The sequence below is a fragment of the Elephas maximus genome, chromosome 4 (assembly GCF_024166365.1).
Source record: "Elephas maximus indicus isolate mEleMax1 chromosome 4, mEleMax1 primary haplotype, whole genome shotgun sequence".
NCBI lineage: Eukaryota > Metazoa > Chordata > Mammalia > Proboscidea > Elephantidae > Elephas > Elephas maximus.
The window spans coordinates 116899167-116926167 of NC_064822.1; the positions used below are offsets into that span (position 1 = coordinate 116899167).

General features: G+C 50.7%; 3 protein-coding genes across 5 annotated transcripts; 1 reads left to right on the forward strand and 2 right to left on the reverse strand.

Annotated features, from left to right (window-relative positions):
• Positions 1-296: 296 nt before the first annotated feature.
• On the forward strand, positions 297-4777 carry GPR182 (G protein-coupled receptor 182). The gene is made up of 3 exons (XM_049883618.1): positions 297-328; positions 2797-3040; positions 3548-4777. The coding sequence occupies exon 3, from the start codon at positions 3564-3566 to the stop codon at positions 4704-4706; it is 1143 nt and encodes a 380-aa protein (XP_049739575.1). The 5' UTR covers positions 297-328; positions 2797-3040; positions 3548-3563; the 3' UTR covers positions 4707-4777.
• Positions 4778-7351: 2574 nt separating this feature from the next.
• ZBTB39 (zinc finger and BTB domain containing 39) lies at positions 7352-15191 on the reverse strand. Of its 2 annotated transcripts, none has more exons than XM_049883625.1 (2): positions 15067-15191; positions 7352-13539 (listed from the first exon to the last, which is right to left on the reverse strand). In XM_049883625.1, exon 2 carries the CDS (start codon positions 13493-13495, stop codon positions 11366-11368), a length of 2130 nt encoding a protein of 709 aa, XP_049739582.1. In that variant the 5' UTR covers positions 13496-13539; positions 15067-15191; the 3' UTR covers positions 7352-11365. The 2 variants fall into 2 exon arrangements, with proteins under 2 accessions (XP_049739582.1, XP_049739583.1); XM_049883626.1 differs by lacking the exon at positions 15067-15191 and adding an exon at positions 14850-15057.
• Positions 15192-22178: 6987 nt separating this feature from the next.
• Positions 22179-27001, reverse strand: TAC3 (tachykinin precursor 3). Of its 2 annotated transcripts, none has more exons than XM_049881575.1 (6): positions 26888-27001; positions 26165-26283; positions 23366-23471; positions 23141-23170; positions 22635-22688; positions 22179-22252 (listed from the first exon to the last, which is right to left on the reverse strand). In XM_049881575.1, the coding sequence occupies exons 2-6, from the start codon at positions 26276-26278 to the stop codon at positions 22179-22181; spliced, it is 378 nt and encodes a 125-aa protein (XP_049737532.1). In that variant the 5' UTR covers positions 26279-26283; positions 26888-27001. The 2 variants fall into 2 exon arrangements, with proteins under 2 accessions (XP_049737532.1, XP_049737531.1); XM_049881574.1 differs by having other exon boundaries at positions 23366-23474.

Genomic DNA, 27001 nt, shown 5'->3' on the forward strand with positions numbered 1-27001 from the left:
ATGTCTTGTCTACATTTTTTTAAAAAAGAGGTTGGGGGGAGGTGGGGAGAAAGAGTAAATTTCCAGGAATTGTTTCCCTGCTGCTGCCCCTGTTGCTTAGGGTGAAGCTGTCTGCCCCTTCCCCCTACCCAGGCTGGCAAGGAGCCAGGCCTCCTACCCCTCCCTCTTTTCCTTCTCTCAGTCTCACTCTTCCCAGCTACCCAAAAACGCCCTCCCCCCAAAAAAACCCACAGGAAAACTGCAGAGCTGTCACTTGCTTCTTCCTGAGACAGCTGCTTTCCCTCTGTGCCTCTGCCGGGAGGAGCACCATCACTTCCTCCTGCTGCAAGTACACATCGGGTGATATGAGGAGCGGGGGCTTGGGGAGCAGGTGGAGCTGAGGCTGCAGGGGGAGAGGACTCCATATGGGAGGGAAAAGTCCTGGGGTGGAAGGAACAGGGGCCAAGGAGACATAAGCCACTAAAATGCAGCCTTAAGAAGAATGGAAATGGCATGGGTCAGAAGGTGTGACCATGTAGAGGGGACAGAGTCCAGAGGTAGGGGCTTCCTTGGAGGGTGCTTGGTCTAGGAGAGGCTCCTGTTTACATGAATCAGAGGCATGCACAGGGCAGCAGAAATTCTCAAAAGGCTCCTTACGGAAAAAATAGCTATCTATGGGATGGAAACTGAGATCCTAAAGACAGAGAGAGAGAGAACTGCCTGAAACATCAAAGTAAACCACATCTCACGTCACTGCAGTTCATTATGACAGATGTCTTTAGGCAGGAGTGGTCTAAAGTACATGCGGAGGATTTAAGAAAACTGAAAAAGTCAAAATATCCTCTCCAGCCAACACACCCTTGACCCTGCATCCCACGAACCATGAGCCCAGCTCCAGGTGCGCTGCCAAAAGTGTGGCTAGTGTGAGAAAGGCAACCTCTCTGAGCCTCAGGGGGTAAGGAGCCCATCCTTCTTCCCGCAGGGGATCTCAAGGATCAGACGAGAGTAACTGAGGTGAAAGTACTCTGTAAGCATGAGGCTCTCAAATGTTCACTGTGGTGCAATGAATTATGGCCCTTCTAGCCGTGGTATTTGTGACTCACACACAAGGATTGAGTGGAACTATGCAAATAAGGTATATGGAACCTTTGATGGCTGGGATTATGTGTCAACTTGGCTATGCCATGAGTCCCAATATTGTATGGTTGTCCTCCATTTTATGTGATGAGGATCCTGACCTCTACGTGTCGATGAGACAGGATTGTATGGGGTGTATCTTGAGTTGCCTTGCTGAAGGGTGTGACTCAAGTCCCACTCTTACTCGAGGTACACCCTTGCCTGGAGTGTAGCCTGCACCTAAGATATAGTGTGTGTCCTGGCGGGCTCTCTCTCGGCATCTGGATTCTGCATCTGGTTCAAGGTCAATTGACCTCCAGTTCTTGGGACTTAAGCCAGAGGCCTGTCGTCATCTGAATAGCAAATTCTAGGATTTGCTGGCCTCCACAGCCCTGTGGGCCGGTGGTCTATCATCTGATCTGATTCACTAGCTTTGTGAGCCAGCAACCTGTGGGTCTGAACTGCCAGTTTGGGTTCATTAGCCCTTGAAGCCACATGGATCGGGAGAAGCCTACACCTAGCCCACGGATTTGGAACTTGCCAGTCTTCACAACTGCATGAGCCGTTTCCTTTGTATGGTTCATGAGTTGTGTGAGATGATGCAGTGAATTAGGGAACCCAAAGACAAGAGTACTGAGAGGAGAGGGAGTAGTTGATGTTAGAGATGATGAAGAGGTACAGCAGTTTGTAAAAACTGGACTTTTGGGACATCTTTAACCTCCACCCCATAGGAACCAGTTTTATGCTGATCCTTATAAAATAAATTATTCATTTATTCCCCAACACCACAAGTTGATGAGCTCAGAGTCCCTCCTCTCATCGCTGGGAGAGGGAGAAGCCAAAGTAACATTCTCTCGCTCATTTGCTTGGTGCCACACCAGGAGAAGTATGGAGTGGTATAGAGAAAGGATGCCATTCTCTATCTCCCCTTTCCCAATCCAGGAGTCTCCCTGAAGACACAGCTACTCCTTCACCCCACATTCCTGGTTTTTTTTTTTTTTTTTTCCTCTCTCTCTCCCTATATTTTCACCTCAGACCACAAAATGAAGGCAGGGAGCTGAAAGCCTTTGCGAGGGGCCAGGGAGAATGGGGGATGGGGGCTTGAGCCAGCCAGGGAAGGGTCAGAGCCATCAGGGTTATTAAAAGCCAGTTGATTTTCAGATTTATTTTAGACCTCCCACTCCCATCCAGTTCTGCTTTAATATGAATCAAGACAGAGGAGGGTAGGATTCCAAGGTGACTTAAAACAAAAACCAGTTGCTTTTTTGACTCTATGTGTGTCAGAGTAGAATAGTGCCCCATAAGGTTTTCAGTGGCTGATTTTTCAGAAGCAGATCACCAGGCTTTCCTCCTGAGGTGCCTTTGGGTCTATTTGAACCTCCTACATTTTGGTTAGCCGAGGAGCAATGTTTATACCACCCAGGGTGACTTAAAGCTGACTTAAAACCAAAACCAGACTTAGGGAGAAGAAAATACACATACATGCAGAGCATTTACTACAGGCCCATCCTGGGCTAAGAGCTTCACCTCCGTGGTTCATTTAGTTCTTACAACACCCCCGTTAGTAGATACTATTGTCCCCTTTTTGTGGAGAGAACTGAGGCTTAAGCGTGTAAAGTCACAGAGCTAATGAGTGAAGAGTCTGGGTTTTCATGCTTGTTGTAGCCTGACTCCTCTCCCCTACCCCCCACTGGCACACAGGGTCTTTTGCTGTGACTTCCCCTGTTTTTTCCCCTGTTACTGGATTGGGGGAGTGCAGGAAAAACCTCAGCCCCGCAGAGTCTGAGCCAGTGATAGCTACTTCCCGGATAAGAAGGCGGCTCTGAAGCTGACAGCAAATCCAGCCCCACAGCCACAATCCTCCAGCCTCCTTGCAGCTCCCCAAAAGCCCCGACCTGCTGGCCCTCGAGGACTGGAGGCCCAGGTGCTCCTAAAGGAAATTCAGGTGAGTGTTGCCATCTCTCAGGGAAGAAGGGACTCAAGGCTTTAAGACACGTAGCTTTTCTGCATGATCCACAGATTTTCCAGGGATGAATTAGAAGGTATGTGTGTGCGTCCCACACCCACAGCCCAACTGGTAAGACAGAGTAAAAGCCCCTAATGAAGATCTGCTCAAAAGGGACAAAGCCAGAAGGAAGTAGAGGTTGGAGTCCACCTGGGCCTGGAGGTGGGGCAGGACTGGTTGGGGGTGGGAAGAAAACTTGTCTGGCACAAACAGTTCTGGTCTCTCCCAGCTCAGAAACCCCTTCATAAAGCATCTCTACTGTTGGGTCAAATCTGGAAAGTGAGTTGTATGTTACTTATTCACAGTTTGAATGCTAAGCTTCGTTTTCTTACCTCTTCCAAACCAGGTCTTTCCCTCAAACCCTCCAGCCCCTCTGTCCTTCCTTTGGGGACAGAAGATGGCTTTCCAGGTCTCCTTTCTTTTCCAATCCTGCCTTCTTCCCAATAGGTGTCTGCTGGTCCTCATGTCGGTCGGACCTAGCTCGGGGCCCAGCTCCTCCGGGGCACTCACCGTGCCTGCTGGCGACTTTTCAGAGATTCACAATTGGAGCGATCTGCTCTACTTCTTCAACCACACTTTGCCCGAGTGCCACATGGAGTTCAGCGAGAGCACCAAGCGCGTGGTCCTCTTTGTCCTCTACCTGGCCATATTTGTGGTTGGGCTGGTAGAGAACCTCCTGGTGATATACGTCAACTGGCGTTACTCGGGCCGGGCAGGGCTGCTGAATTTCTACCTCCTCAACACAGCCGTAGCAGACCTGGGCATCGTCCTGTCCCTGCCTGTGTGGATGCTGGAGGTCACATTGGACTACACCTGGCTCTGGGGCAGCTTCTCCTGCCGTTTCACTCACTACTTCTACTTCGCAAACATGTACAGCAGTATCTTCTTCCTGGTGTGTCTCAGCATTGACCGCTACATCACTGTCACCAATGCCTCACCCTCCTGGCAGCGCCGCCAGCACCAAGGACGGCGGTTCCTGTGTGCAGGCATCTGGGTCCTCTCGGCCATCATCCCACTGCCTGAGGTGGTTCACATCCAGCTGGTGGAGGGCTCTGAGCCTATGTGCCTATTCATGGCACCATTTGAAAGCTACAGCTCGTGGGCCCTGGCAGTGGCCCTGTCAACCACTATCCTGGGCTTCCTGCTGCCCCTCCTTCTGATCGCCATCTTCAATGTGCTGACAGCCTGTCAGCTCAGGCGGGCAGGACAGCCGGAGGGCCGGCGCCACTGCCTGCTGGTGTGTGCCTACATAGCCGTCTTCATCATCTGTTGGCTGCCCTACCATGTGACTCTGCTGCTGCTCACACTGCATGGGACCCACATCTCCCTCCACTGCTACCTGGCCCACCTGCTCTACTTCTTCTACGACATAATCGACTGCCTCTCCATGCTTCACTGCGTCGTCAACCCCATCCTTTACAACTTTCTCAGCCCAGGCTTCCGGGGCCGGCTACTGAGTGCTGTGGTCCATTACCTTCCCAAGGACCAGGCCAGGATGGGTAGACGGGCTTCCTCCTCTTCCTCCTCCACTCAGCATTCCATCGTCATCACCAAGGAGGGCGTGCAGCCTGATACGGGCCCCCATGCCACGCCCTCCCAAGCCTGAACTTTCAAGCAGCCTCTTTGTCTCCAAATACTTCGCCCATCTCCACACCTCAATCTCTTCTGTCCAGCTGAGGTAGATTCCCATTTCCACCAGTGAAGTGGAAAAGCTGGAGGTGAGGGGAGAGATTTGGAAGGGGGCAGGAGAGCAGGTCAGAGCACTCATGGCTAATTTTGAGTGTATCTTAAAATATCTAAAGGTAGGGGAGAGGGAGAAGGGACAGGGCAGGGTAGAAAGCAGGCCCTGGGTGGTTGTACTATTTTCATGGTCCTTGTGTCTAAGGGGGCCATGCAGGAAAAAAAAGATGAAATAAATAGAGACAGCCGCAACTCTGGATCTCTGAAAAATCTGTGCTTCCAGCCGGGGTTGGGAAGGGAGCTAAGGCTAAAGAGATGCTCTGCAGAGAAAACTGGACACCCTCATTTCATAAATCAGCCTGGCCGGAAAGAGCGAGCTCTGCAGGAACCTCGCAAAACCTTCCTTCGGTGTTTGTGTGCTTGTTGATCTCCCGGCACACCATGCTCGTTGAGGGGACAAGAGGCCAGAGGCCAAGGAACCAGGAGGCCTCAGCAGGGCGTTCCCAGGCTATGCATCCTCAGTGCTGTGATAAGTGAAGAGGGTGGGGGCCGCGGGGGTAGGGCTAGCTGAGGTTGGAGGCAGGCGCCCTGCAGCTGGGCTGGCAGGATCGTCTCTCCACCACCACCCCCATCCAGGAAACAGGGCTCCATTTCCTTGCCATACCCTTCCCTTCTTCCATCCTGCTCCCCTCCCCCAGAAGCGAAGGAGCTGTTCCCAAGTATTCAAATCAATACCCCTCAGACCTAACCTCCTCCCAGCTTTGGATCTAGGACACTTCCAGGCTTCTTCCAGGGAGAGATGTTATCAAAAATCATCCCATCTCTCCCTTTCCCTCCAGATCACAGGAAAACATCAATGGACATCCCTTCTGGGATCAGGCCCTGGGACAGCCAGCAGCATGCACTGACAGATGCTCTGTCCCTCAGCCTTTGTCCCCTGCATGGGGGGGCCGGGGAGAAGTAAAGCGGATATTTTCCAATCCCGCCACAAGGCAGAGTTCTGGCATTCTTTTAAGTCAGTTCTCACCCTTACACTTCTTCCTCTCTGGCCAAGTCTTCCTCATTTTCCTATCCAGCAGCTTCCCTCTATTAACACTTGTCCTATAGATAGGAAGAGAAGCCCTCCTGTTAACAAGCAGGTCTTCTAGAAAAGGCTCATTTATCAGTTTGGGAAACTATGACCACGCCCATGAAGAACTCTGACTTACACATAAGCTTAAGAACGGGTCCTAGTTTCTGCCTTCCAACCCAAGTCCTTGGCCTCTTAATCCTGTTTGTGAGGGTGAAGGGATTGTGGATGTAATCACTGATATCCTCTTTAGTGTCTCCTCGGTCCTGCTCAAGTGCTTAGCTTGGCCGGAATGTTTAACTTGTAGTAACTACTCACTTACCTGGAGAACTGTCTCCTCTGCTCTTAGAATCTGTAACCGTATTCACCAGCTGCATTAAACATGTGCTCCAACGGTGTATGCACCCGGCTTTGCCAGGAACATGGACGGAAGCCTGTATCTATAATCCCTCTGCTCACTGGGCCCTCATTTGAAAGGGTCTTAAGCTACGAACAGCTGTGCAGTGGCACAGAGCTGAATGCTTTTTGAACCAGGAGAGTCTGGGTTGCAGCTTGGGGTTGTAACAAGGGCTTAACATCACAATGCAGAAAATGCATTAAAAAAAATTCTTCCCTTGTCCCCACATAAAAACCAAGCTAAGATCCAATGCCGGTATTACTGCCTCCTCTGACTTGGGCTCCAGAGGTCTTCCGAAGGAAACCCAATTTTACATCTGCCACATCCCGGGTCAACTTAGAGGCCTCTTCCCCAAGATCTCACTCTTCCTCTCATTGATTTCAATCCAGCAACCAGCTACCACGCTGGCAGGATAACTTCCTTGGGGCCTTTCCTTCCGTGGAAGGAGAGTAGGAGCTGGCTATGCCGACCGCAGCAGGCTGTTGTGCTCAGCTCATGTTTATAAGCACTGAGGGTACACGGGACCAGGCCTTGTGTTGAGACCAGATGGATGAATCACTCCCCCATTTCTAGGGGTCTCATCTCCTCCTCTGTGGGAAGAGATCTGTATCAACCTGATGAAATTATGCCAAACCTCTGCCTCCTCCCAGTTTTAATCTTCCTACCTCCTCTTACTCTCCATCAGCCCCTCCCCACTCAGACATCTCGTGCCAGAGTGAAATAAATAGTATCAGCAAGAGAATTTGTGGCCAAATCTGTTACTTAATAATGTCCAGTTAAACTGCCCGTGGCTCTCTCTGGGCTGAAAGAAAATGTCCCCATGAAAAGGTTGGATCATTGACTTAATTTCCTAATAAAAACAGATGAAGGAGCTAATAGTGGGGAATTCCAGCCACAGGAAAAGAAAAATGTGCTAGTTGAAAGAATTCTGGCATCTGCTGCACAGAACACTGCTACTGAAAGGGTGATGAGCCCAGATATTCTGAACTCAAGGTACGAGCATGTTCACAGCCAAGAGGAAAAGAACTCACATTTCCATTTTCCTTTTTTTATTCTAAATAAAAACCACACTTTGTGCTGAACAATGGAATATAAAAGAATCAGATGTACAACGATTTTAGACATCTACTATTTGGGGGAAAACGTTTACAAAATATACAAAACTTTACAGCAATAGATAGTAAACACTTAAATATTAGGAGGTCAGTACTTTTTATTAATTTAATGGAAGAAGTTAGACGTCAACACTCTTCTCTGCGTCATAAAAGAGACTTTTGCTCTTGGAGGTGGAGGGGAGGATGGGCTGGACAGGGAAGGGGTGTTGGAACCTCAACATCAAAACGATTTCATTTTCATTCTGATGTGAAGTTTACGGTGAGTAGTCACATTGAAACTAATGCTGTGTCCCCTGCTTCCTGCCATTCAGAGGAGGATTCAGTGAAAACGCCGTGTGGGGACTCCCAGATGGGTACAGACCTCTCCACACACCCCACTCCATGCCAACAAATTCAGTGTGTCCATCTATAAAGAGATTTTAATTCACTTCCAAAGTTGAGGAGCCCTGAAGAAACAGGGCACAGCAGGCCAGAGAGATGGCTGGGAAGAAAAGTTACCAGTAGCAAAAACCTGACTGGGGAGAAGGTATTTTAAGCCCAAAAGCCTGTCCTGGAGACAAAGGGGTGCTGACAGATCAGAAGTAAAGCCAGAAAGAACTTTTACTCATTGCCTGGTTCTTAGGGGTCACTTGGGCCTGATCCCTTTCTCTTTTCTTCCCAGCTAGCCATGAGCTACAGAGACTCCATGGGGTCTTAAAAGTTAGGACCACATACTAGGGTACAGCAGAGCTACCCAGCTGGTGCTTTGGCAACAGTGAGCTGTGACTGGGTCACAGGAATCTGGGACGTGATCCCCTCCTCTGGCCACAAGCGGCCTCCACTATTCATCTCAGTGTGCCATACAAACAGTGCCATTTTACCTCAGGAAACAAGTTGGGAAGGTCCACGCTTGGTCTCATGATCTACTGTCACCATCTTGAAGTTCTTAATAATATTTGCACGAGGGGATCTGCCAATTACGTAGCCAGTCCTGAGTATAGAGCAAGAAAGAGAAAAAGGGAAAGAGTAGACAATCAAGGGTCAAACAGAACCTCAGCGCAAACAGCAGGGACAATGCTAAACTGGGCTTCAGGGGGAAAGGCAACAAATTCAAATGGACAGATGGCTGGAAAAATAAAGACTCAAAATGAAGCAAATACCTTCCCCCAGGTATCCCTGGTGGTACAGTGATTGAGAGCTGGGCTGCTAACCAAAAGGTTGGCAGTTCAAATCCACCAGCCACTCCCTGGAAACCCTATGGGGCAGTTCTACTCTGTCCTCTAGGGTTGCTTTGAGTTGGAATCAACTCAACAGCAGATAGCACAGGTAGGTATCCTAGAGCACCCTCTGCTACCAAGTGTTTCAAGTAACATAGTTCAGAAAAGGGGGTGCTAGAGGCAGAGGAAGCAAACATGACTTCAAAGAGAGGGAGAGGTCAGGTCTGACTACGGGGACACGCAGGACAGGGTTTGGTCAATGAGCCTCAAGAGCTCCTAATCTTGCTACATGTCTGACTGGGAACAACTAGGCCACCCTGATCAACCACTTAGCCTATAGGGAACAGTAGGCCCAGTCTTTTATTTAGTGTTTCAAGGGCAAAGTTTCATGGATTTGCTTTTTGGTTTACTGGCAAAAAGGGAAAACTTCACAGTTTCAGTATAGTATACAGATCACCCAGCATCCAAGGTGCCCTCTGTTAAAGAAAAGGGTTTCTCCAGCATATTTCTCCAATCAGCTACCTGACTGGGTTCCAGCATCACCTCTCTCAAATACAGCTATTCAAAAATCTGTCCTCCCCAACCGTCTGGGAGGGATCACCCAGGCTTGAAACGCTGAGCAGATACATAACTACAGCCTTTTACACACCATCCTTCTTAAGATTTCTAATGGACAGTGGTTAAGAAGCCAGTTAGTGATGAAATGTCCCAGTACTGCTTTCCTGACAAGAGTGTCTCAGGGGACATCCAACAAGCTGGGTTTAGATGGTGAAAGGTGGGCCTTTCACCTAGCCACTGTACAAGTCCCTTTATCTACTGTCACCCCACCAGAGAGCCAGGCACTCCAACACTGAGGCTTCTCCAATTCACAGCTGGGGAGATAGGCAGCAGGTCCATCAGGGAGGGAGACAAGGACAGGAGACTTTCCAGATTTAGGAAGGCTAAGATATACAAATAGGTCCTTCATGAGACGTGATCCCCTAGACTCAGTCCTGGTCTACTCCATTACAGGATGGAATGGGGGTGAAAGATCTGGGAATTTAACTGGACCCCATTACTGAACAGTCCTTGGTCCCAACTTTCTACAACATGTGTCCATTGCCTAAAGTGTTCTCTGGGTTTACTCTGGTAAAGACTACCTGGAGAGAAAGAATTTGCTTTTTGAAAAGGCTTGACATGTTCTCCCCTGCCTCCAAATCTCTGGCCTGGACTGTTGCCTGGACTATGGCTACCTGCTAAGGAGAAACTCATTTTCCTCAAATCTCTTATCTGAAAGAGATGCTGGGTAATATGTATACAAAAACAAAAAATAAGTATTAGTATTCAAAAAGGCTTTGTGAGTTAATTGAAACCACTTGCTTGTGAAACAGCCCAGTGCTGCTGAGTCCCAACAGGGGTAGTGTCGGGGTGGAGGCCAAGGACTCCCAGAGCTCACTTGAGCAGGGTGAGGTAGTATGAGTTACGGAGGTGCCACTTTGTGAGTATGCAAGATCCGAGGGCCCTCTCCCTCCAGCCTTCTTTGGGCAAGACCCCTTCAAAAATCAACTAAGTACTGAGTCAGCCAGCCCTGTGGACTGGACAGATACCCCAGCCACCTGAACCAGCCGTCATCCAACAGCGCCCCCTGGAGGTGATGCAATGACAGATCAGGATAAATTCCAGCAGGTCAAACACGAGCTGCCAAAGCTCTGGCCCTTATAGCACAAAGTAAACAACAGTGGTATCCGATTCGGACAGTCAAAACGCACACTCTGCTACACACCGCCAGTTTCTCAGGTCCCTTTAATCCTGAAGAGCTCACAGAGTCCACCATTCCACCACCTCATGGGGTCTCCTCATCTACACTATAGGCCAAACACACTTCTGGGTGGGAGACTGGATGGAAATTAAGGCAAGGCTCCTGCCGCCAGATACATCCTCACTTGCCCACCAGGAAACTCAAGGTTGACAGAGGTGGCCAGAATGACAGATGACTGTATCAAAGTGGCTCCCTATTCTCTTTGCCCCACAGGGAAGGCCTGACGTCCTGGGTCATCACTCCATAAAACCATTCTTCTTTGGAAATGAGGAGAAGAGGGAAACCTTCCTTCCTGTCCACCCCTGCTGCCACTTCTGGCGGCACTGCAGGACAACCCCTTCTGGCTGGCAAAGATTCATTCAAAAGCTTTCTGACCAACCCCTTCCTCTAAATAGAAAGCTTTGTCTCAGTTTGGATCTAGCTGCCAAAGATTTTTCACTGTCCAATCAGCAGATTAGGGCCATGAAACAAGCAGGCACCTTCATCTCTGACACCTTTTCCCTGCTGAGGGCTAGGACTCAAACCTGAGGTAAGCCACCCTGCTGATAGCCTTCTGGATAGCCACAGTTCCAAAATCTTTCTTGTAACTGGTTGTTCCAGTAATTCCTACTGAGAAAACCTCTCTCCACCTCCTCTATTCGGTGAGGCTGTTGGTTGGATTCTTAGCAGCATAAAACCTATCAGTAAACTAAAACTAGACAGGCTAGAGAAGGGGATCTAGTTGACACCAACTGTCTGATTAGATCCCAAAACTAGCCTCAAAAGAATCAAACTCACAGCCCTTCATGGGCAAGAACAGGTATGGAGGTAAACGCGATAGGGCCATTGCTTCTCAAAAACAGTAACTTAGCTTATGTGCTATTTCTTCATTTTTCTTCTTTAAACACAACACAGAACAGAATTCCTAGCAAGGCAAAATTGTAACTTCAGCTGAGGAGGGACCAACAGCCATTAGAAAATCTGTGTCCTGGCTGCCCCCTGAGAGCTGCCCCGGCTCTGCTGGGACCCAGTCAGCTGTCCGAGTTCTTCTCTGCCTCTTTGGAATGGATAATGTACATGAAGGTCTGTTCAATGGTGAAGTCGGGCGGGAGGCTGCCTTTGTGCACACCGACGTGCTTGCTCATGAGGTTAAGGGTGGAACTATAGTGGCCACAGACAGTGCAGCGGTACATCAGGGCCCCCGAGTGTGTCTTCAGGTGGCACTTAATGGTCGAGCGGCCTCGGAAGAACTTGTGGCACACCTTACACTGGTATGGCTTCTCGCCCGTGTGGATCCGCCGGTGGTAGTTGAACTCGCTGGTGTGGGCGAACCTTTTGCCGCAGACCTTGCAGCTATACTTGCTGTTCCCAGGTTGGCCCTGCAGAGCCAGCTCCTCACTCAGGAACTCCTCTGCAGGTAGCTTCCGCTTCTGGAGAGCTGGGTGCTGTAGCCCAAAACCAGGCCGCATGTCCAGAGCACTGTTACATTTGTGCTGGCTGACGTGGTAGCGATAGGCAGCCTCCGACTTGAAGCTCTGGCTGCACAAGTGACAGCGGAAGAGGGCGTCTTCCAGGCTTTGGTGCACGGCCATGTGCTTCTCCAGGAGGTGCCAGTCCACAAAACTGTTGGCACAGACAGAGCAGGAGAAGACTGAAATGCCGAGATGGGAGAGTGTGTGCCACATAAGGCTGCAGAGGTTGAGGTGGCGCTGGTCACAAACACTGCAAACCTGGCCCTTCACGTTTAGGTGGTCAAGGATGTGGCCCCGGACCACGTGGAAATCTTTGGCCAATGCCTTCCCACAGGCAGCACATTTCAACTCAGGGGAGGCTGCCCCTGAAAACAGGCCCAGCTTGCTAGGCAGGGGATCATTGGGGTGGACAATGATGTTGTTCTCAGATATGCCATCCTGTCGGTGGAGGGTCAGCTGCCACTGGGTAAAGAACTTGGTTTCACACATGTCACAGGAGAAGAGGAAAATACCAATGTGGGACAGGACGTGGGTCACCCGGGAGTTTCTGTCCTGGAAGTGGGTCTCACACACCTTGCAGTTGCCTGTCAGCAGGTCCACATGGTCCCGAGCATGCTGCCGGATCAGCTGAATGTTGGGCTCCAGAACTTTCTTGCACACTTGGCAAGGCATGGCCTTATTCTCCCGGGTGTCATTCTCTCCAAAAGTCAGTTCGTCCTCACTGTCGTCACTCAGCTCAATCACCTCCTCGGTTGTGCCTAACTCTTCGGTGGGGTCTTCAAACTGCAAATCATCATCCCCCAGGTCCTCCAGCTGCAGCTCATCCATCTGCCCAAAGCTTGGATCTTTGGAATGCTCACTATTGCTCAGACAGGAGTTGCTCCCAGTAGTAATGTCTATTGCATTGTCAGGAGCGAAGAAGCTGTTTTTACTGAAGTCTCCGTTGCTTTGAACTTTGTACGGCTGGCAGGAGCCCATGCTGGTCTGGACACGCATGCTGACAGTGCCTAGGCCCGACTGGGTCACTGTACTGGGAATGGACGTGAAGGGAGCAGGGGCATCATGGTCTTCTGTCTTTGGTGGCAGCTGTGGAAGAGGCAAGCTATGGTTAGTGTCACTGGTGACATTTCTCTCTTCCTCTTTATAGCCTCCTCCAGCATCACTGGGCAACACATAGTTTCTATCAGGACCAAAGTGCTCCCCGCCACCTCGGAGCTCTCCAAGGGGATGGGCAGGTTCTGCTGAGGTACAACTCAGGGTACCAGAACGGCTCTCACTGGTGGTGGTCAAGGATTTGGCCACAGCAGTGCTCTCCAGGTCAGGGAAGGTGGAGTGACAGGCCCGAAGGAGGTCCTCCATGCCCAGACGCTCAGCCACTTCATAGATGACCCCAACATTGATCAGGTCTGTAAAGAGCTCTGACGTGTAGACAAAGCTCAGAATCTTCTCGAAGTTGGCAGGGGTGATGAAGTCCACCACATAAGTCCTGGCAGCATCAAGTCCCGTATTCAGGAAGAGGTTCTGGAAGTAGCCAGCTGCACAGGCCAGCACGGCCTTATGGGCCGGGAAGGAGCGGCTCCCCACCACGATGGTGACATCACACATGGTCTCTGAGAGCCGGCACTTGTTGAGTTCCTTCAGCAGGTTGTTGGGGTGGTTGGTGCTTTGCAGTTTGATCCTCATGCCCATCTTAGCAGTTCCTATGACGTTGCCTCCGGATCAGCACGGTTAATCTGTGGACAGCAAAAGGAAAAGATGGATGTCAAGTATGTCCCTCCAAGTGAGGGGCCCTACAGGAGAAAATGACACCAGTCTTGGGGGTTTCCAAACCCTGGGTGGCGAACGGGAGTGAATGAACAGGTGAGAGCTGCTCCATTCTACTGGGGACAAGGACAGCAAAAATGATGGGACAATGGCCTCTCCCCCCTCTAAATACTAAGTAATCACCATGGCAAAATCCAAAATAATGACAAAAAATCTGATAGTCTGATCTTTAAAAGTCAGTACAAGAGGTTGTAGGCTTGGTTAGAGAGAAGGTAGTCCTCTGTGCTGGTACCTGAGAGACAGCCAGTGACATCCCTTGGACACAGCCTTGCACTTCATTACCAGAGCAACTGGCTCAAATTTTCCTCATATTGATTTCCTCCTAAATACAACCTTTCTGACCTCACAAGGAATGTGTTGTTTTCTTTCATGATACCAAATACCATACATATATTTGAACACAATTACCAAAGCTTCATTAACTACTGGAGAAAAGGATGCTCCATCTTCTAGTTTTCCTGCATTGCTGTGTCCTTTCAGCCCCTAAGTACATCACGTGCTCTTTCTTGAATTCACATATGTTCCTAACTGTGCCACATGGCTACTCTGGTCTTTTTAAAACCCAGAGCCATCCCAAACATCACATTCTCTATATCCTGCGGGAAAGTTGAAACATTCAGAACCCAAAGAAGTAAAGCAAAGCAGGAAACAACTATGGTATTTAATACTACTTACATATGTTTTATTCCTTTTTACCACCCTTTTCAGGGTTTATGCTTATTTGATGCCTTAAAATAGACATTTATTTAACTATACAGGCCAGACTCCTAAGGGCGCGTTCAATACCATTTTTTTCCCCTTTCCAGTCCTGCATAGCCTAAGGAAGATAAGCTAGTTGCATTCTTGTTCAATCTCACAACAGGCCCTGGGCAACATAGCCCATTCCTCCATCTCACCAGATTCTACCAAACACAACTCCCAACTTTTCCTGGGCCCAGGAAGCTTCTGAGCATTGTTGGGCACCAGGCAAGCATCTCCTGGCCCTTTGGTGGCCACACAAGAATGGGCCGGCAGGTCGGGGCACTGGGAAGCCAGGGCGGGGGCGGGGCCGGCCGGCGCCCGAACTTCCGGGAAGGGCACCCCAACAAGTCGGGGGCGCCGCAGTCTCGCCTCTGGAGATTCGATTCCGAGACGGCAGGGCGTTGGATCCGGCTGGGCACTCCATCTGGCGGGCGCACCGAGCACCTCGTTCCCTCCACCAAATGGGGGGGAGTCTCACCCAGGCGACTCCGAGGGGACGGCGGGGTCGCGGCAGGGCGCGGGGCCGAATAGGGGGCGAAGGGAGCGGCGGCGGGGCCGTCTGGGGTCGGCGCACCGGCGAGGAGGATGGGCCGGCCAAGGGATGCCGGCAGGAGGGGGCCCAGAGAGAGCGAGAGAAAGGCCGGGACGGGGGTCGGCCCTCGGCCCGGGGCGGCCCTCGGCCCCGCCACGCTTACCCGGCTCCGCTGGGCCCCGAGCACCATCGCCGCAGCCGCCTCACACAAAGGCCCCGGCCCGCCGTGCCCGGCCGGACGAGGAGGCGGCGCCGCCGGCCGCGGCCAGACTCTCCATCCGCCGCGCCGCTCGCCGCGCCGGCCCGGGCCGCCCCACCGCCCGGCCCGCAGCGCCCCCCGCCGTCCCGGAGGAGGCAGCGCCCCCCGCAGCACGGCCGCAGCGCCCCCAGCCGCCCGGGAGGCGGCAGCGCCGTCCTATCCCCACCCCCGCCACAGCGGGGCCGGGTGCACAGCCGGGCACGGCAGAAGCCATCAAGCCACGGTGCGCCAACCCGCCGTCCGTCCGGGCTCCGCGCGACCCCGGGGCCCCAGCTCCGGCCACTGCGCCACCCGGGGACCCTCGCTCTGATCCCGCTCGGCTCGGGCCCCCATTCCAGCCCCCGACCCCCATTCCGGCCCCCGCGCGACCTGGGAACCCCAGAGATGTAACATTTATTGCGATGCACAAGCAGCTGCAGCACGTTTCCAAGCCCCAAGAACCTTTCTTCCCCAAATTGGGCTTTTGCCGAAGCGCTGATCCACTGTATGGAGGACCACGCCCTTCTCGCCCAGGTGCCTGGAGAAGCGAAAAAAAAAAACTCTCCAAGTTACGCTCTCGTCGCCTCCCCTGTTCTAAGTCTCATAGTTCCAGAAGCTTCTCCTCGGAACTTCCACAATTGTAACTTTACAACAACAACAAAAGTAGGAATATTTGATTATGTCTCCTCCACTAGACTGTAAGGAGCCCTGGTGGCACAGTGGTTAAGCGCTCGTCAGCTAACCGAAACGTCTGCGGTTCCGAGCCACCAGCCGCTCTGCGCGGGAAAGATGTGGCAGTCGGCTTCCATAAAGATTAAAAACCTTGGAAACCCTGTGGGGTAGTTCTACTCTGTCTTATAGGATCACTATGAGTCGGAATCGATTCTGATAGAATGGGTTTGTTTTTTGGTTGGTTTTGGTTTTGGTTCCACTAGGCTGTGAGCTTTCTGAAGGCAGGGATCTGTGTGGTTTTGTGTACTACAGCATCCCAGCTCTATGTACTCTTTCTGGTACCAATGATATTATTAGCTGCCGTGGCGTCGCGGCACGCAAGCCTTCATTAACAGATGGGTGGTGGCTGCGCATGAGGGGCATTGGCCGGAATCGAACTGGGCCCCCGCATGCAAGGGCAAGAAGTCTACCATTGAACCACCAATGCTCCCCCCAACCCTGCCCCCATGGAATATATGATAGGTGCTTAATAAAGCTTGTTTGAATGAATGAGCTCTTGAGGGCTGGACCGTTTGTGTTCTCCTTGAAAATCCACTGCTGCCCTCTTTCCACGTAGATAACCAGAAGAAAAATTCACAGGATCACACTGCATGGTGGCAGCTCAGACCTGTTTCCTACAGGCTGCCCTTCCCAGCACTTTTGACAGTTCCGTCACTCTGTCTCCCTCCACCCTTCTCTGACATAGGTTACTCCAAATTCTCACCTCAAGTATTCCTGCCTGAGAAATGCCATCAAACCAAGTCTACCTGCCCTGCCCGTCCCACCCCCCATCACCAAAGACAAAAGAAGTCATGCTCACTCCGCGCTCTCTCTCCTTAATCCAGAGGAACCCCTCAGGCTCTAGGACCCTTCAGTTTTGTTCCCCCTTCCATCTCACCCACCACAACAGCCAAGAACAAACCCCCCAGGGCAAGTACATGGTTAACAAAAAACAAACCCATTGCCGTCAAGTCGATTCTGAGTCACAGTGACCCCATGTGTTACAGAGTAGAACTGCTCCGTAGGGTTTTCTTTGCTGTAATCTTTACAGCAGCAGGCCTTTCTTCCATGGCACCACGTGGTGGATTCCAACCGCCAACCTTTAGATTAGCAGCTGATGGCCACTCAGGAAACTTGGTAGCCTTCAGTAATTCCTTATGGGGAGGAGGGGCACAAGTGATGTTGCCAACTGATCTGAGCCAGTTTGGCTGTGAATTTAGGGGATCGCATGTCGCCTTTCCCATGACCTTACTAACTGGTGGTAGATTATACTGAAAGCAAGCATTATACCAAATGCCAGCCCCATTTGGCTGTGTGAGATAACAGAGTCCCCCTGAAATGGAACATCTCAAACCACCCAGACCCAGACCTCTGGCATGACTCTGGAGATATTTGGCTGCTGGGCTTGCAAGGGCCTGGGGCCTGGTCAATCTTTCTAACCAGCTGCCTTATGATCTCTAGGGTGTTGACCCCGGACAAATGCACTTGACATGTGAACTAACTACCCAACGGGTATAGATTAAAATTTATACTGTTTATTGTTGTTCGTTGTCAATTCCAACTCATGGCAACCCCACATGTGCAGTGTAGAACTGCACGCTACAGAATTTTCAAGGCCGTGACCTTTCCAAAGCAGATCACCAGGCCTTACTTCCACGGTGCCTCTGGGTGTGTTTGAACTACCAACCCTTCAGTTAGTAGTCCAGGTGCTTAAGTATTTGCATCACCCTATACTATTTATACTGAAGTCATTGTAAAAGTAAATCACCACACAGTACAATCACACATGTAGACAAAGCTAAATGGAAAAGAAAGAGCCAGAATCCAGGCAAGGTCTTTTGTCCACGTCTCCGTAGGCATCAACCTGTTTACAACAAAAAGGAGAAGACCAGAATCCCTTCATACAGTGTCCTAGTACTGAAACAGGAATCTAATCTAAAATTTGCCTGCATTGTTTTTGGAATCCCAGGACTGCAGTTTTTGTCAGTCCCACCAGAGAGCAACCTTTCTGCATTTATGCGTCTACTTGGCAAAGCCCTCTTTGCCTCTCAGCGCTCATCTTCAATTCCCACCATGTTTGGGCAGAACCAGTTCTCGAAGCTTTGTGATCCAGTGAGATTCCCCAGACTCTGTGGAAGCTTCCCCATTTTAAGACCCTATAGACAGATAATTTTGAAGCATCAGCAAGACGACTTATTCTAGGAGAAAGACTTGGGGACCTGGGATAGGAACATTCTTTGACCTCTAGCAATAAACCTGACACCAGAGGTGCTGAGTAAGCCCCTTCTTCCTTCCCCACTCCCCGCCTGTACAGCACCCCAGTCATGTTCTGGGAAGAGAACTTTCACTGGGGTGAAGGAACTGCAGGAAGTGGCCTCTGGCTCCAGAGCCTCGTTCTTTCACTGCCTCGGCATAGCTGAGAGTAGACTTTGTACTGGGGTGATTCAGGGACATGAATAAGCACCACCCCCCCCCCATGCTAGGCTAAGGTAGGGAGCCTGAGGATTTCCCAGACAGTTACATTAGGGTACAGAACCCCCTCCTTGGGACCAACAGGCTGTGATAGTTGGCACATAAGATTAATAAAAGACACCCAGACCCACACACAGCACACTGAAATGCTTTACACATACGGGGGGCTTCTAGACCAATGCTGCAGCGACTGTTAACAGGTACATTATCAAGGAGTCTGAAGTAAGTGTTTGCCTTTATAATAACCAAGGGAGCCAGTTAATGCCCTGCTTTGCTCTGAAGCTATTTGTTCCCCTTTCTCAGCCCCAGCAGTAACTTCCCTATCTACCCCACCCCCCATCCTAGCTGGATCAAGTTCTGTTTGCTTGTCTGCAGCCTTGTTCAACTTAAACTCTGTGTGTGGGTAACCATCTTATGCCCAGGACCTGTCACAGGATCCATGCTCAACCTTTGGGGACAGAAAAATGGTACAGTGCTACAGATGCGTCCTCTTCTTTGGCTGGGTCTTTGCAGCCTTGATCTCCACCTCCCATTCTAAGTAGGGTACCGGGATTGATGTCTCCCAGGCCCATCCTGGAAACCCTGGTGGCTTAGTGGCTAAGAGCTATGGCTGCTAACCAAAAGGTTGGCAGTTCAGATCTACCAGGCGCTCCTTGGAAACTCTATGGGGTAGTTCTACTCTGTCCTATAGGGTCGCTATAAGTTGGAATCGACTCAACGACAGTGGGTTTAGGCCCATCCTAGAAATACAAACAAGCCATTCAGAATATCTGGGGTTGTTTTGTTTTTGTCTGAAGCTGGTCCATGAACGCCTTTGAGTGCTAGAAACCTTCTTCCAAATTCATTCATTCTTTTAATCACTAAATAAATCTGAATTTTATTTGTGAAACACTGTGTAAGGTACTGTTGGAGAAATCAGTAAGTGTGCAAAACAAAGATTAAAAAAATAGTTGCCATTAAGTTGATCCAAATCACGAAGACCCCATGTGTGTCAGAGTAGAACTGCGCTCCATAGGGTTTTCAAGGATGTGACCTTTTGGAAGCAGATTGCCAGGTCTTTCCTCTGAGGCATATCTGGGTGGGTATGAATCACCAACCTTGCAGTCAGTAGCCCAGCGCTTAACCGTTTATGCCACCCAGAGACTCCTAAAATAAAGATACTTCCATTTAAATATTTTCTAGCTGGAAGAGTCAAGGAAAAGAAAAACCCACCAAACAAACACATCACTGTAGGTCATATGTAAAAATTCTTTATTATTAAGGAGTAGAGGGAACATTGTATCTTTAATGTAGACACTGCAGAAACTCCAGGGGAATCTATAGCCCATGCCTGTTGGGATTAGGGATATTCACTATGCAGTTTCTACACCAGGGTGAGGCAGAAAGAATGGGGAGGGAGTCAAAGCATGAGAATCTTACAATGATGGGGAAAGAATGGAAATGGGAGAGAGGGCACCAAGGGATCAGGAGAGGGCGGCGGTATTTTCATGATGCAGCCCAGGGATCCAGAAGCAGAGTGCTGAGGACCAAAAAACAAAGTCACACATTATGGCCTGTAAAATTCCTGCCAACTCACTGAGGCGGCAGGAGCATCTGTAAGGGAGAAGGAGAGAGAACTGAAGTCTTAACCCTCAGCTCTCCCTGTTGTTGGGTACTGTCCAGTCGATTCTGACTCATAGCGCCCCCATGTGACAGAGTACAACTGCTCCGTAATGTTTCCTAGGCTGTAATCTTTATGGAATCAGATCTCCAGGTCTTTCTCCTGCAGAGCCACTTGGTGGGTTTGAACTGCCAACCTTTCAGTTAGCAGCCGAGTGGCTTAGCCATTGTGCCGCCAGGGCTCCTTTAGCTCTCCTTAGAGCTTCTGAAATAGAGGACTGAACCCTCTTGACAGCAGGTGCTCGAACCTTCCCAGCTGCCGGATTTATCATGCTACTTCGAAGCACCTGTGTACATTGTCTGTGGGCACCCATGCAGAAGATGTAGTGACAAAGTGCATAGCACTCTAGCATCCTCGTGAGACAAGTATACACACAGACTCACCCAATATGCCCAGGTACCAACGCTCTCCCAGCCTCCCACAGTCCTTCTTCCTCTCCCCAGAAACTTTTCAGAGGAAGGACAGGCCCGGGATCACTTCCTTTTGCAGCAGCTTTACATGAATGAAACGAGATGACAGCTTGCCCCGGACTACCCCCACAGAAACACAATGATCTGTGTCGATCCGTCTCGCCTAATCTCCTTGAAGTGCCAGCCCCAAGATCTTATGTCCTGCTCTGCCTGGCACCTAACAGATTGTAAATGTGCCGTTGGTGGTGATGGTGAGATGATAAAGTCTGCAATTATGGGTCTGATCCCTCTGAAAGAGTCTGGATTCACCAGAAAGCATTAAAAGTAGGTTTCTACAATGAACTTGTTTCTACCATTTGTATAAAATACTATGGCAAAATTGCACTGTAATTATCTTTATGGCCGGTGCATAACGCTGGGGGAGAGTATGTCATCCAGATATAGCTGCCCGTATAATTATCTGGCCGTCGGCAGGACTGAAATAACCATCTAATGAGAGCAAAATGATACGGTAAGTACCATGTAATCAGCGAGTTACGGTTATTACGGTTCTTTGTGCCCTCTCACCCAGCACTGAATGGGGGGCTAGACCCAGCCTCTGGTCCCAGGGAGTCATCACAGACAGTATCATTGAAAGCCAGCTCTGTGGGCTTCCAACTGGTCACCTTGAGACCAATGAGTGTGGGAAGCAGGGACACGGAGAGGAACAGGGCTCTCTCTAGGATAATTGAGGCTTCCCAGTCCCTCTCCTTCCCGCTCCCCACTCTCCTTTCTTTGAAAGCTCTTGAAAAGAAAGCCGTCAGTGGATCTGCTTTGCTGTGTGTGGGAAGATGGTGTCGGGGCGGAAGTTTCCATGTTTTGACTAGACACTTCCCTAGGGGATTCTCACTCGCATACCAAGTGAGAGATCTGTCTGCCCACTCAGGCCTGGGGTCCAGCCCAGACAGCTCTAGGCAGGCAGACCAGAGCCAGTCAGGGGAAATACTGGGACATCCCCCATACCTCCCAGATGGGAACATCATGATAAAGCTCACGCTTACACAGTGCTATGTGCCAGCACTGTTCTGAGCACTTCGCCTATGCTAAATCTTCCAAACCACAGCCCTGCGAGTGGTATTGCTACCCTCACTTTTCAGAGAAAGAAACTGAGGCACAGAGGGGTTATGTAACTTGGCGAGGTCACACAGCTAGTGGAATGGTAGATCAAGGATTCAAACTCAAGCCATGCTCTCATCCATTACACTACGCAGAGGTTTCCAGCTACTCCCCATTAAATTTCAGAGTTCTTTCCATTTGTTCCTAATCACCTGGTGTAGGACTACACAGAGGCACTGGACCAGGTAGCCCAGGATTCTGAATGATTTGAAAGGCTCAACCTGTCTGGGAAGCAAAACACTTCGCTTGTGAATCGGACGTGGTACGTATAACTATCAGATCATGATCTCTCCATCTTTTGCATAGATTATAAAAGAACCGAGTCCAAAAAACCAACGTTGCCCATCAGAGAAGCTCCAGAGGAAGCCTCTCTCTCCCACCACTTACTTCTGCTCAGTCGTCAGCCAGGGCCCATGACACAGGAGAAAGACATGAAAAAGAGGTTTGTATGTGTGCCTGCACGCATCTCTTAGGGTGCATTTGAGCAAAGGTGTGCTGGGCACTGGTGTTTTATTTTAGGGCAAATTTATGAGCATCGATTACCTGCAGTATCAGAGGAAATACACAGCTGGTAGTCTCCTCCTCCCCCTCCCATATGCCTCTCAGCTCCCCTTCCAGCCCTCCTTACCTCATTCTGCATTGGGGGGATACTGGAGGTTGCCAAAGCTGGGGATGTTCTCTTGATTCACATCAATAGGAGTGTCTGGGATGAAGTAAACAGAGTGGTTAGGAAGAGCTTTTCTGAAGGACCTTCACTCTGACCTGACAGAGTGAGGGACTGGCTGTAAGGGAGAGCGTTAGACAACAGAGTTGGGAAGAAGAGGCACGCTCAAATGGGCAGGAAACAGCCTCCCTGCTCTCCGCCGCCCAGCTGCAGCTTACAAGGGTCTCCCTAATCGGCTCCCAGGAGGTAGGGGCGGCTGGACTGTGGGTCCAAGAAGATAGGGTAGAAGAGGCCCAGGAACACTCGCTGTAGCTAAGAAAAGTTCTGTCTTCCTCTCTGGTGATAAATATGAAGCACTTGGCGTCTGCCATATCCTCTCCAGTACCCCGAGCCCTTCCACTGTATCTCCACACACTCTTACCTGGCTGGATGTTCCTCTTGCCCATCAGTCCCACAAAGAAGTCATGCATGTCACCTGCAGAAAAATGGTTGGCATTGTCAACAGTGATGAATATTCACAGACCTGTGTCAAGACTTTGGAGATTGGGCTTCCGGTCTCTGTTTCTTTATTGTGCCACATTCAGCAGGCGTGTTTCCTGAGCCCATGCTTTCTGCCCATCTCTTCCTCTTCCACATTTCAAGAATTCTCTGCCCCAGCAGGTGCCTGATTTAATCTTGACAGACACCAAACACTGTCTGCTGAGACCCGCATGGTTCCCCATGACCAGCCAGCGGAGGAAGGGCCCTCATGCCTCTAGCATCTGCTTCCTCCTAGTTCCCAGTGCCTCTCGATTCAGGAAGGGCTGGCTGAGCAGGTGCAGCTGGCACATTGTTTGTGCCAATGGAGATGGGCACTGGGCCCCATGCCCACAGAGGGAGCTCTGGGCAAGTGGACAGCAGAATAGGGAGGCAGAGGGCGCTACTCACGTTTCTGGGGAAGTGATGATTCCTTAGGACCTGGGGAACCAAGAACAAGTGTGTAAATTGGGGGTTTGAATCTGGAAAGTGACTGGTTAGAAGGGGCTCAGACCACAGCCTTCAACTATTCACTAAGCCATCTCCATTTTCCCTCTGCCTGAAAGGGTTCCCCAGGCCAGTGCATCCTCTGAATCCTGCCCCTCGCACCCCTCTGTCCTCGGGGCTGCTGCTTACCCAGGCTGGCCTTGCTCAGCATTTTGAGCAACCCATCCAGATAGACTGAGCGGCTGTCCAAGAGTCTCCGGAGCAACGACGGGGGCAGCTGGTAGAGATCCAAGTCCTTCTGGAGGGAGGGGAAAGAAGTAAAGAGGGCTGAAGAAGAGGCTCACACCCCAATGCTTAAGAAGCAGCCTCGCCCTGAGTTCATCGCAGCTGGACCCAGCATCATCTTGATTTCAGGATTTCCTCTGGTTTGCTCTGGAAGAGAAGTGGGCTCTCAAAGTGTGGTCTGTGGGGAGCCTGTTAGACATACATTATCTCAGCCTCACCCAGACCAACTGAGACAGAATCTGCACATTTAACAAGATGCCCAGGTGATTGACGTGCATGTTCAGGTTTGAAAAACACTAGTGGACAGGGCTCAAGCCCCTGGAGTTCTACCCATCTCCACCCCAGGCCAGAATGTTTGTGTCCAGGGACAAAGAAGAAGATGACCTGATGCACACATCTGCAGCGTCTGTCACACACCCCAGCCTCTGACCTAGAGTATGGTAGGTGGGGGTGGGAGACTTTCAGTCTGGGTTCGGCTCTATCAGAGCTGTAGAGTGGGTGGGCCCAGGGTGCCCCTGGGAGGCTGCCCAACTATTCTGTTGCCCAGTACTGAGGGGCTTCCTGGAATTGTAAAATTTTCAGTGTTAAAGCCAGGCAAGTCCCAGACAAACCAAACGGTTGGTCACCCCATCTCCCCAGCTCCAAAGGGGACCATTCCCTGGGGCCCTCTCCTGGCTCTTGCCCCTTCTCAAACACTGAGTGAGAAGGACACGGGCTCTTTTTCTCCCTGGCACATCAAGAATCGGTTTACTCAGGGATGTGGCTCCCCCCATTTGGTGAGTGAGCCTCAAAATCCCCCGCTCCCAAGAAAGGCCCATCAGACAGAGCACGTGTCCCCTAGTCTGTGTTCCATGACTGAGTGAAAGACAGGACTCGGTCTTGGGGACGGGTAGGGTGGGCGGCCAGGTCACACTTGCAACCCTGATCTTCCCCTACACTGCGCTCAAGCCCATGGATGTTTCTCTCCCTGTTTTCCCACTGCCTCTCACTCTCTTCCTCTCGTGGGTCTCTGCCCTGGTTCCCTTTCTCCCCTTTTCAGTCCTGGATCTAGAATTTCAGGAAGGGGGGATGCTCAGAATGGCCTCTCCTCTTCTCCTCCACCCCCACAACTGAACCCCAGATCTGGGAGTTGCTGGCAAGCAGAGGCTTTTAATTGTCCTCTTGATTTTTTTTTAGCAGCTTGGGGCACAGCAGGATGGTGGGCACACATTAGACGCCCAGATACTTGCAGCTGCAGAGAGACAAGGTGAATGATCACATCTGGAGATTCTCACCTTGAATCTCACAGTGTCTCTGTCTTCATGTCCCCATGTCCTAGGGCTGCTGTGCACACACAGAAGCACATCTCTACAGGATGCAGCCACACCCACACCAGTCAGTTGGGTAGACATACATACAGTACATATCCATCCTACCGGCCTTCCAACCCAGTTCCCTTCTTCCTCAAAGACCCATGGGGAAGAAGAATAGGACGGCAGTCCCTCTCCCTCATTACCAAGAGGGGCAGAGAGGACATCTCCTTGTCCAAAGACTCGAAGCAAATTTGTCTTGGAAGAACCCAGATACTCTGACTATCCCAGGTTGGCACTTCGCAGTTCGGCATACAGTGCCCAGCTCATATTTGGCACTACCTGTGTGTTTTTTGAACTGGTTCTGGTCTTTTGGTTGGGGGTCAAGTGCTACCTGCCAGGCCGCCAGCCTATTGTGTCCTGGGACACTTCCCCAGCTGGATGAAGACTGGTAATCACTCTCTTTGTCTTGCATACGGCTTCTCAGACAGCCACTTTCCCCAGATTGTTCAAATACTCTGCCCACCTCCTGTTATGAGATGCTAAACAGATCTGAGCAGGAGAGGCAGTTAGACTTCACACACTGAATTTATGATAAGTCCCACCTGTAAGCATCTTAAAAGCCTTTGTACCAATGTAATGGCTATCATTTCAAAACCTTGAAAAGACTTTCTCCTGGTTCTTCCCATACACCTACCTGACAATTCCTACTCTTTTCTTAGAGGAACTCCGGAAATTAGGGCCCAACCTACTTTTTCCCCCTTTCCTAAGCAGAGACTGGAGATGGGCAAGAGACAGGAGAGAAGAAGAGAAGCGGCTAGGCTCTTAGGAGCACCTGAGGTTACTGGGGGCAGATGAGCAGAGGATATGGGAATTTATTTGCATTTTGAAAATAAAACAATACATATAACTGATCAGTAAAACAGCATACAGATAACCAATTGGGAGAGAAAGCCCGACTGTGTTTCTTATCCAGGGCTGTGGCACCTTGCAAAGGGACAGAGCCTAAGCTGGACCATGAAGAACCTTGGACCACCCTATTCACTCCTGGCAGCACCACCCTATCACCAAGCAAGCAGTCAGTCAACCAGACAAACTACATATTTGTATAGCACCTTCACGTACAATTGACGGCACTGGGTTTTTTTGCTGTTGTTGTTGTTTTTTGTTTTTTTCACATACAAGGCGTCAAAGACACACAGAGAGACAGAGCTATTTACAAATATACCTGGAGACAGTGAGAACATGAGACCATCAAGGAGGCTGAGCAATTCAAAAGAAGGCAAAATACCCTTTGATGGACAGCCTCCCCCCCCAACTCCCCACCTCACCATCTTCCCCGTCAGCTCTCTCCAAGTTCCCATAATGTCTCCCAGTTGTCTGCCAGGGTAGGGACAGCTGGGGGGTGCCTTACCTTGCTGTGCCCCCTGCCAGGCACCACCTGCTCCTGTGACTCCTCACAGGCAGCCCTGCAGCTCTGGATCAGGCTGACGGCCAGGATGGCTGCAAACAGCAGGGTGCTCCTCATGGTGCCTGGGAGGGCAAAGGGCCAGACTGGCAAAGGGAGGGAAGAAGGAGGATGCAGGCAGGGTTCTCAGCCCTGGTGCAAACGCAGGAGACATTCATGAGGAGAAGCTTGACTTGACCCTGTGCCCCCAGCCCCCAACTCTTCCTCCCAAGCCCCTGGTGTTGGGAACCAGTGAAGAGTATCTCTGAGCAGGGAATACATCCCTTGGGCTCAGTTTCCCATCAGACATCTCCCTAGGACATGTACCTGGCAATGAGCAATAAGGCAATGGTGCTGGAGGACTCTAGGCACCCAAGGATAGACTTACAGGACGTGCACAATAGGGCAGGCACTATTTCCTTAGTTGGCTTGAGGAGGGACCCTGGATGCTATTTTCCGACATTAGGTAACCCCGAGACTTAGGCAAAAACTTTCTGGTGTAGAAGAATCAGTCTGCATCCACAGGCTCCAAACATTAACCACTGGTGCTTTCTGCTCAACTTCCCGGTACTCTGTTCCCTGTCAGAGGTAGTCACCTCCTTCACTCCCTCCTGACTCTGGCCCCTGCCCCTAGGCACCAGCTCCCAGTCCATCCAACATTTTCCCACTCCCTCGCTCAATCATGCCTACCTGTGGGGCAGCTTTGAGCCTGGGCCAAACAGTCTGGCAGGATCAGGGAGCTGGCTGGAAGCTGGGAGCTCAGCCCACTCCCCACACTCGCTGATGCCGCTGGAGGAGTCACCT